We start from the raw sequence: 10,434 nt of genomic DNA, 5'->3' as shown, positions 1-10,434 counted from the left end.
CCCGAGGCGCCACAGACAACGACTACAACGACTCTACGTAGTTACACGGTTTCGCGGTTTCGCGGCGGAGCGCAGCGCCAGCTCGTAGTTCAACGAGTCGGGGACACTAGGCATACTGCGAGCCTGATCCCGCTAGAGGCTTTCGACATCAAGGAATTCCCTCATGTTCAGTTTTTCTGTTTTGGTAAATTTAATGGTTCCTGTACATAAAAAATAAAAACAGAAATTGAAGAGAATTAACGTTGTTTATTTGCACAAAATATTCTGTAACCAGCACCTCCACAATGCAAAGTACAAGATAGTTGACAATAACAAACTTTTCTTTCGCTGGATATTTATAACAGCAGTAAAAAATATTACAACGGTACTTCCAGCTGATAACAGCCTTAGTCTCAAAGCTAATAAAAAGAAATCATTGATTCATTTCACACAAAAAATGTATGAAAATAACGAAAACACGAACATAGTTCAACGCCAGGGAAGTCACTTACAAATAACTTAATCTATTTCTTTGCAGTTGGGCATGGCAACAGCATATTCAAAGCCGAAGCTTCTCATCTTATGGCAGGAGAACGTATGCAATCAAGTGGCAGGAAATGTTGCAAGTCTTCTCGAGCGTTCTCCAGGACTGACACATGTTGTTCTATTGAAGAAACTTGAAACTTTTTTGGTTTGACTGAAAACGAAACTATAAATTTGATGTTCAACAACTTCATTAACGAGAAGGATAATAAGAAGGCCAAGAATGTCTAGAAATGACGCCTGCTTGCAAAACATGAGCAAAAAGGTCTAGTGTCTGGTTTTTACCCTGCAAAGGACAAATAGGAAAGATCTGAAATTCATAAATAACCAACATACGACATATTTATTCTGAAACAGAAGAAAACTTGGAAGGACATCTAAATCTATGCAGTGAGGCCATGTTGGCAACAGGATGAAAATTCCAAATGTAGAAATTCATACCAAAAAAATTATAGCAGAGTACAGGTAATACAAGTGTCATGGTACTCGGTTGTTGAAATTGAAATAGTTTGAACTGTTTGTTTACATATTAATACACTGTACTAAAAATGATTGTGCTGTTATTGGCTGAGGCGTCCTTAACCTAACTTGCACAAACTTAACGAGCGGCATTGTTGCAAAACAAAACAGAAATTTCACATATAAAATGAAGCAAAATTTTAGGTCCAAAACGTTTGTAAGACTAAGGTTTCTGCGAAGCTCATGCTTATAGATACAACATGGACGCCTTCACAAGAGAGGCTAATAAAAGTAGCAAATCGAACTAATAGATGAATCGGGGACTGACTAGTCAGAATTTAGGCAGAAATAGACTCACTTTGACAGTCAAAAAAGTTAAATAAAATTTGAAAGTGAGTGATGGAAAAAGGCAGCGATAAAATAGGAAAACAAGTTTATCAACAAAACAGTTTAGCTGTCGATAGCGGGGATGATGCAAAAACTTAACCTGCCTCAACAGCTGAAGTTGACTATTGACAGGTGGACAAATGAAATTGGCATAAGACATATTGCCTGTGTGTTTATATTAAGTAAGTAACTATTTAAACATATTGCATTTAGCATTGGATGTTTACAAAATTTTAAAACCGAAGTATCAATTACAGAAATCTTACCAGCTGGAGGAAGAACAGCTCAAAGATCCTTTGGCAGTCATTATTTTATATAAAAGAAAGAAATGCCGGCATCAGCATTAAGGTTACAAATTGAGGAAATGTCTGAATACATTGTACATACGTGTACTGGCAAGGTGCAAAAATCTATTTGTAGTGAGATGACCTGCCATCAGGTCATGTGAGATGTTAATGATGTAGGCATCATTATTAATGGCAGATGCCCTACGTGGCCTACCAGGATTGATGTGTCCGTGAAGACTTACCAAATCCAAATAGCTGTTGGTTTCCATTGATCGGATGGCTTCTGCAAAATAAACCAAGTTGGTAAGAAAGATAGTCAAACCAAATAGACAGTGGAATTTTTGAAGCTAGATGTATTAGTCGCAGGAAACCAGAACCAGAACCAGTACCAGCAAAAATGCACACAGATCTGCTTTACAGAAAGTAATTTGAAAAATTCGTGGTGATAATTCTAGACGACATGGTTCAAATGGGATGAGAGCATTTTCTCAACTGGTTTTGGTCCGGATTTCCTAACTAGGATCCCGGTAAAGCTAAAATGCAGAAGCATGCAAGGAGGAAGAAAACAGAAATCAGTATGCTTTAAGATGGGACTTCCATTTCCTTGTTCCCTGCATTCTTCTGCATTTCAGCTCAAATGCTTTATTCTTACCCAAGAACAATGACACATTTGCGTGGTGAACTTGTGTTCTCAACCTCAGCATTCTGTTTGCAGACTCAGAAACATTTGTGCGGTGCTCTGCTAAGAATACCGACAACATTTGGAAACGAAATCCTGCCAGCCAAGTTTCATGAATCTTTAGAAAGAACTGATGAAGAAGGGCATAGATGCCAAGATCAGCAGCCTCATGTGCTAGGCTCATAAATCCTTCTTCAATCATGTGGTTGGGGAGCAAAGGTAGAGCTAGGAGGCTACTGACAATTGAGTGAGCCCTATCATGGTAGCCCAGAAAATTTGTGAGGCCCATAGTCCGGCTCAGGATGGTGACAGCCTAAAATAAACAGGTGAGGTTTATTCTAAGTAAAACAATCCTCTATGTTTTGGGAATGTTGACTAACATGCTCTGAAGCTATTCAGCACTAATAAATTATTGATTGTTTTACAGGTTTTACATCTGATCATTGCATCAGAAATAATGAAGAATATTTGGAACACTTACTCTGGAGAAATGCCAATAGCACCCTTGAACAATTACATTGTAGACCTGAACCCATGCCTGCATCTGTGAGCATTCAAAGTCCGTGATCACAATACGAGGACGGAAGGTTGGTGCTGCCATGCTGTCATGTCATACTTACATGGTGCTGCTTCTCTGATGGCCTCCAAGACTGCCACATATGCAATTCGAGTCCTTGTCTGCATAAGGACCTGGCAAAGTGGTACAACCTGAACAAGATAAGTTATAAATAAAAATACATTTGCTGAGAAACATTTACCTTTTATTTTACAGTTGGCTTAATGATATTGTATGTGACTTACATGGTTTCTGATCGCAATGCTTATCTGAAAGACCTGCCTGGACCTGGGGCGACAAGGCCTGCTGGCAAAAGTGCCATCAGAGAAGGCAATTTCAATAATGAAAGTATCTCTTCCAATCATTGCCGCAACCCGCCGAGACATGAAGATGATGCTCCTATGCCCTTCAGGTCCAATCGCTGCCATGGACACACTATCAGCCCCATCCATCGTTGCTGTGATGTGTGGGTTCTCAGTCATGAGAGCGCCCAGCTCATCGATGGACTGTGGGACTCGTGGCAGGTGAAGGGGGTCAGCAGCTCTCCTTATTGCTGCCCTCATTCTGTTGTATGTAACCCTCGCAGCTACATGAGGAGGATACCTGAACATAGAGTGAGGGCGATTACTTCAGCATGTTTTTTTTCCCCCATGTAGGAATGATAAGTACATCCTTCAAGAGGAGAACTCAAGAAAAGGAAAAGATGCAGTGCTCAGAGGATTGAAGCCTTTTCGAGGACGGTGGGAAAACACCTGCCATGGTCACATTGCAGAGCAAGATTTTTGCAAGGGTAGGTACAAAACCTTTGGAAAATGCCTTAAATTTGGAAACATCAAAATTTTAAAAAAGAGGTCACAGGAATATGAATAGGAAAGGAATATTAGTCCGTACAGTTGTGGGTTGGTATCTTCTGATTAGAAAAAAAAAGAAAACAGAAGCATTTCTGTGGGGGGGTTGCACATTTAAAGTAACTAGACTGAACAATGTTTACGTTTGGCGACATTGATCTCAAATATAATTATGATTAAGTTTTAGGTTTGATAGTTCTTGTTAAGGAAATGGTATTCGATTCTTTTTCTTTTACCATATCTGGGCATTGACCACTTTACAGGTCTCTTATTGTAAAATGTTCCAGTATATTCCTGTTTCTCATCAACCTGCAGCTCCGAGGGGGGAACGACTGTTAAACTTTGTGTCAGCCGGATTACGGATTACCCGGATTACCTCCGGAGTGTCCTCCGGATTACGTTGCTTTTTCTCTAGGATAACCCCGGATTACCCCCAAAATTTTCCCGGACTACCCCAAAATTTCGCCGGATTACCACAGATTTTTAAGAATTTCCTCGGATTACCCCTGCCGGATTACCTTTCGGCTGTCAGCCGGATTACCTTAGTCGTTTCCCCCTCGGCAGCTCACTAACACTGTAAGTTGTCTTGTTCTAGTTTAACCAGGATCTGAATGAAAAGATTGTGCCTCCAGGACCTCTCCTTGTGGACAAGATTTGCAGGAGAACGTTATTATGGGACTCTAACTCTACATGCTACAAATTTCTGTTATTTGTTTAATTAAATGACATTTCTATGCAATATAACTAATAAATGAAAATTAAACAAAGTCTCCATTGCATTGTTCTTCAACCTCCCTCTTGGTGTTACACACGCAGGGACCCAGTTAAAAGTGCGCTTAGCTTACCTTGCACGTATCCTTGTCATGACGAACACTGGTTGCTGGAAATTGTGTCTGTTGACACGGACGTCATCTAAAATGTCATGGCGCAATTGCCGCTCCATGGCCAACAGCGGGTTGGGTTGACACTGATGAGGAGTCTGCCCGGTTCGAAAGGCTTCTTCTCCAACCAAGCGAGCTGAGGCCTTCCCGGTGCACTCACGCCGTGTGCGGCTATACACGCAGCGAAAATAGAGGCTTTGCGTGCCATCGGGGTGCGCCCGGTTTCGGTTAAGATGGTAGTAAAAGCCATCATTAAAATGATAGAAGGTTGAGCCCCGACGCTCTCCCCTCTCAATACGTAGAAGTGCGGCCATGGGAGAGTAGACTAAGAATGTGAACCAAGAGAACGTTGGTAGGTCCTTTGACCGGCCAGTGCAGTATTGCGCGCCGCCAGCAACCCGGATACCCGCCTTCGCGGAGGTACCGGGCCCGCGCGGGGGTGGGGAGGGGGGGGGAGTGCCAATCACAAGGGAATGACGCAGTGGACAGGCGCCCTTATTGGCTGAAAGGGAATGACGTGGTGGACAGGCGCCCCATTGGCTGAAGCGAGAGAGTAAGGTGCCGTAACCGGTCACACTGAAAAAAATTAAAAAAATTTTGACAACAGCTCTAAACCGTTTATCGCCTTTCAAACTGGTGAGTGACTCGAAGTAACGGCTTTAAACTGAAGTACTGTAGTTTTTTTTTTTTTTTAAATCATTGCAATTGCAGGAACCACCTGCGGCCAGGTTTCTGACCGAAGCGACCCTCACTAGGTGGCTGAGGATGCTGCATTCTCGAACGTAGCATGAACACATAAATCCGGAAGACTATCCCGCCAAGCCATCATTTGCGTGCTGTCGCTGTCGAGTCGACGTGCCAAGCCCCTCTGCCAAGCTCTTTCGCTGCCGCTAACAGTCGCCCTTGTTCGTCGTAAGTAAATCTATGTTTTATTTGTTAGCGTTTTGTAAAGGCGCCCCCACACTGAACGCGTAGGCGTGTCCGCGGCTCCCATGCCCCCTTTAAATTTTAATTGTTAATCCGGTGACGAAATAACTTTGAAGGGGGAGCATCGCATTGTTATTACGGTCGATACTAAGTGACTATTGTGCTTTGTGCTGGATCGTTTCGATTCGTTGCTCAGATCATTTTGGCGTGGTACTGTATGGCTTGCCTCAGAGCGATGCAAATACGTAGATAATGTTCTTGGTCATAGTGGGGTCGGTAGTCGTCAGGAGTCGATATCTGCCGAATAGGTAGTGATGGAGGCCCTCTATTTCCTCATTCCTCTGGGCAGACGGTCAGTGCAGAGCGATTGCGGCATGCGCTGGACAGAGGGCATTGTGCTGAGCTGTGGTCGGAGGAAATCCAACCGTCCTTTTTTATGTTTTCCTTATTCGCATACCTACATTCAACGCCGCAATAATTCTGACGTCAACGAACATGACGCGCACGTGGTCATAGATTTAGGCACTCCACCATTAGATCTTTGTTTGGCGTTAGTCTCTAATTGATTTATTTTTCTCCGTGTTTACAGTGCTATGGATAATAAGGAAAACATTCCCCCGCCCACCCCGGCTACCGCCTCCCCGGGTAAGTGGACGGTGGCGTGTGTCTGTTTGGCTCTCACTCACTACTCTTTGTTTGTCTTTGCTCGTCAACTGTTGCTATATTTCAGATATTGAGGCAGTACGCCGGGCGAGGCTGTCTCTGCTGGAGGGGCGTCTGGGGCGCCATGTCGGGTTCGACAGCCCTGCCCCCTACGACGCGCCCTCCAGCAGCTCGAGCTCCAGGTCCACGGACCCCAGCTCCACGGACCCCAACCCCAACACCTCGACGAGAGTCGGCCCGCTTGGCTGCGGCCAAGTGGGACCCGAAGCCAGCGGCAGCGGCAGCGGCAGCGGCAGTGGCAGCGGGGAGGTGGCAGTCCACGTCCGAGTCGGTGAGTTGCTTGATTCTTTTTCCCTCGTTTTGGGCGGGCTGTGCACCAGTGTCTCGAAACGGGCTTCCTCGTGCGCGCTCCTTCGCTTTAGCTCCCAAGTGAACCAGCCCGCACGACCGCGCCTGCCTGCGATGATTCTTCGAGTCTAAAAATTGTTTGTAAATTCTAAGGAAATTGCGGTTTTGCCTTGATAGATCTCAAGAATGGTTTCCATTGGTAAGATCTGTCGAGGCCAAAATGCAATTTAATTGAAATGTATATCCAAATTTTAGGTTTGTTAAAGCCGTGCGGGCTGGGTCACCTGGGAGCTACAGCGAAAGGAGCCCGCACCAGGAAGCCCGTATGGTTTGGATGCATCGCTGTGCACTCTGTGACTAGCCCCTCCCCCTGTTTGTGTCTAGGGCTCCACACGGTAAAAACAAATGATTTTTACAGTCCCCAAGACTGTCTTTACCAGAAGGAAACGCCCCCCCCCCCTCCCGTCGCTCCATCCTCTTTAGTACGGTAATTTAAAGTTTTCCTATTTTCCTCAACTCAGTCATTGTTTTTACCGTGTACCGGCAGTTAGCCGCGAGGCCAGTCGTAGCGTGGGCGGGCGACAGCCCGGCATACCAGAGCCCTGCAGCGAGTGGTCCGTGTCCACACAAACGACATAAATTCTCGACCTGCGTTTTATTAGCGGAAGCCCTGTAGCTGCTGACCCACGCGCTGCAAGCCATTTCGTTACATCTCTAACGGGTCCACGTTGAACAGCCCCCCCCTCCCCTCCGTCCTTTTCCCACTGACGCACTGGTCCGCGGGTCGCTTTTCCACCTACGTGGTCGCGCTAGCGGCCCCCGTGTCTGTCCGCTTCGCACTTATGTAGCTGTGCCAAAAGATGGAACACGGAAATAAGTCTGATGCGATGTGCATTCTGGAATTGTCATCTCTAATATCGAACGAAGCGTCTTACAATCTTTCAACATTTATTTCAATGTCACTTCAGTTTTCTCGTAGATTGGCGTTATTCCGAACGCTGTATAGTTCAACGCGTTCCAATTTTGCAAATCGTTCACGTTTTGGAGACGGGCGGGGCGGCGGTGGGACAATAGAACTTCAGTTGGGCAATCAGCGCACTCTTGTGACGGCGGCGTGGCATAAGGACACATTCACAATCTACCCTGGGCCCGGCGCAGCCCCCTTTTCCGCTAAACTTTGTCCAAGAGAGTGGACGATGCGGCATGTCGGGCGCCTGTCATGCGCAGGGTCGGCCGCCCGCTCATCACGCGTGCCGCCCGGCTGCCTACCCCTTCGAACGCAGGCGCGCGGCAGGGTCGGCTGATGCGGCGTGCTGGGCTGGGAAAGATGTTGAGGTCTCACGTTCTGATTTCCACTTTTCAGAGCTTGCCGACTTCAACGAGGCCATGGCACGGATGCTGGCCACTATGTCCGCCGCCACGGCTGCTGTTACGGCCCTCACAACAGCCTTGACCGCGGCGGACGAGTCCGCTTCACCAGCCATGGAAGCCCCCTGTGCCAACTCTGCCACTGGCAACTTCGCCACTGGCAACTTCGCCACTGGCAACTCCGCCACTGGCAACTCCACCACTGGCAACTCCACCCCCGGTCGCCCCCGCTCAACGCGGGGCGGGTGGCTGGGGGAGAATCCAACTCCTCGCGCTCCTCAGGCTCAGGAAGAGCCTGAGGAAATCTCCAGCGATGGTAAGTGCAAAATATTGATTTGTACCGGGTGTCCCGGCTCTTACATGCCAGTACGTTGGGTTGCACTGGCAGCAGGGGCTGCAAGCGCGGGGCGGGTGGTGGAGGAGTGGGTGGACCTGCCAGCCGCCCCGCCCCTGCGGCCACTGCTGCCAGTGCAACCCAACGTACTGGCATGTAAGAGCCGGGACACCCGGTACACATTGAAATCTTCTGAATGACTTTTTCAAACATGCTCGGCTTACGCATTTTTAGACAGTCCCTTGCCTTGCTGTCTTGTTAAAATATTTCGGGAGGCTGTGAGGGAGGGCTTTCCGTCCGCGTTCCACCTGTCCATGCCAGGCCCGGTGGCAGCCCCTTTTATCGCTCTGCTGAAGTTGTAAACATCTACAGCATTTGCTTCGCCGCGCCCCGCGCCGGTTCATAATGAGCCGGCCGACCACCACTTGAGCCTCTTGAGTCTCGCAGCGCTGCTCATCGCGCCCCGCGCCCGAAACCCTGCCCTATTAGAGCTCAATTTCAATGCTGGTTCTAGCATCATTTTTCGTCTTGTTGGCTGAATTTATCTATTAGACAGTCCCTGCCTGTACGGGAAGGTGAAAGTATCCCGTTTTGGTAAAGGTTGCCGTTCCCAATATTGCTGATTAACGTTCCAGTTTTGATAAACATATTTTCAATCTTATTTTGCTACCTTATTGAATTTAAAGATACAAGCCCTAGCGCCTGTATATTTTGAAATTATTTGGATTTGCTTCTGGAGCTGGACTGTCTCGTTACTGGCGGCACGCCAGTTTTTAATGGGCCAGTTTGAACAAAATTCTTTCATACTGGTGTATTAAATGCGTAAGCTGAGAATGTTTACTGAACTCAGTATAAGCTATAAATGAAAATGTTCAGAAGATTTTAGTCCGTACCGCGTGTGTCCGGGAGAATACGCGACAGCTCGACTGGCGAGCAAGCGCGAAAGGCGAGGGGGGGGGGGCGGTGGCAGGTTGCCTTTTGCCACTTCCACTGCAACCCCCTCGCCCTCCGCGGCTGCACGCCAGTGCGTACGCAACCCACCTAACGGTGGTCTACAAAGCGCCGGTATTTATAAGGATCGTTTTTGTCTTTACAGAGGACTCATTGCCAGACGTGGGACCAACCAACGGTGGTGCTGACTTCCAGGCCCTTAAGCGGCGCAAGGGCCTGGAAGTGCGTGCCCGTAAGTAAATTGCCAGTTTTTTTGTCTTCTACTTTCCGTTTGGTACACTAGAAATGTAAAGGGGCGAATTTCTTCCTAATTGGGGGACGTTCTCGTGCACATCCAGGAAGGATGCAATTTTGTCCATAACTAAACAAATGGTGTGAAAATTTACACAACTTGTCTGATTTTAGGATCAAAATTGCATCCAATCTAGATGTGTACAGACGTTTCCTCATCAGTGACAAAATTTTCCCTTAATTACATTTAGAGTGGCATTCACTAGAGTAATTCTTTTCTTTCCTTCTTAGACTTGGAGAGCCTCTTGCGGAGGGGAGCGCGGGCCATCGAGGCGGGCACAAGTCAGGCAGGCACAAGTGCGAGCAGCAGTGCAGCGCTCGGTGCAGCGGGCCCGAGCCAGCCGGGCCCGTCTGGGTCGCGCGCCCCCCTCGCGCCTTGGCAGGCGGCGGCGGCGCCGGCGGCCCCGGAAGAAGATCCATCCCTGCAGCAGTTCCGGCAGTCGCTGATGCAGTCTTCCTGTTCGATGGAGGCGGCCGCCGCCACCCCCCCAGCAAACCCACCAAACTCATTCAGAAGAAGCCCTCTGCAGCCCCTTCGGGTGCAAACTGAGGACCCCAACGAAGGTAAGTCTTCGTACTACAGCTGCGCGGCGGGCGGACAGTCGACTACCTGCTCCGGCTGTCTGTCTCTCTTGCACTCACGCGGCCTGGTGTGTGCGAGAGAGACAGACAGCCGGAGCGGGAAGTCCACTACCCACCTGCAGCTGTAGTGGAAATATGACGCGGTTGTGTAAACATAAAATTAAAGCCCCTAGTTTTAAACTTGTATTTTCTGAATTGAAACAACGCAGGTGATCAAAAGTAGGCAGTTATTATGTAGGTATGTCCCTTTTTAAAAAAATCATACGAAATAAGTTTCAGAAACTTTAGGTTTGTAAAGGAACAACACTTTTCGTTTTCTAGTCATTTGTTCAAGCTATCACTTAACACGCA

General features: G+C 47.5%; 1 protein-coding gene across 1 annotated transcript; it reads right to left on the bottom strand.

Annotated features, from left to right (window-relative positions):
• Positions 1-132: 132 nt before the first annotated feature.
• Positions 133-2,935, bottom strand: LOC113213917 (uncharacterized). The gene is made up of 4 exons (XM_052273079.1): positions 2,816-2,935; positions 2,308-2,647; positions 1,756-1,938; positions 133-200 (listed from the first exon to the last, which is right to left on the bottom strand). Exons 1-4 carry the CDS (start codon positions 2,933-2,935, stop codon positions 133-135), a joined length of 711 nt encoding a protein of 236 aa, XP_052129039.1.
• Positions 2,936-10,434: the final 7,499 nt, after the last annotated feature.

Source organism: Frankliniella occidentalis, unplaced genomic scaffold, assembly GCF_000697945.3.
Source record: "Frankliniella occidentalis isolate FOCC.00 unplaced genomic scaffold, Focc_3.1 Scaffold244, whole genome shotgun sequence".
Taxonomy (NCBI): domain Eukaryota; kingdom Metazoa; phylum Arthropoda; class Insecta; order Thysanoptera; family Thripidae; genus Frankliniella; species Frankliniella occidentalis.
The sequence above is the reverse complement of the archived record's forward strand: the minus strand, read 5'-3'. Positions and strand labels throughout refer to the sequence as shown.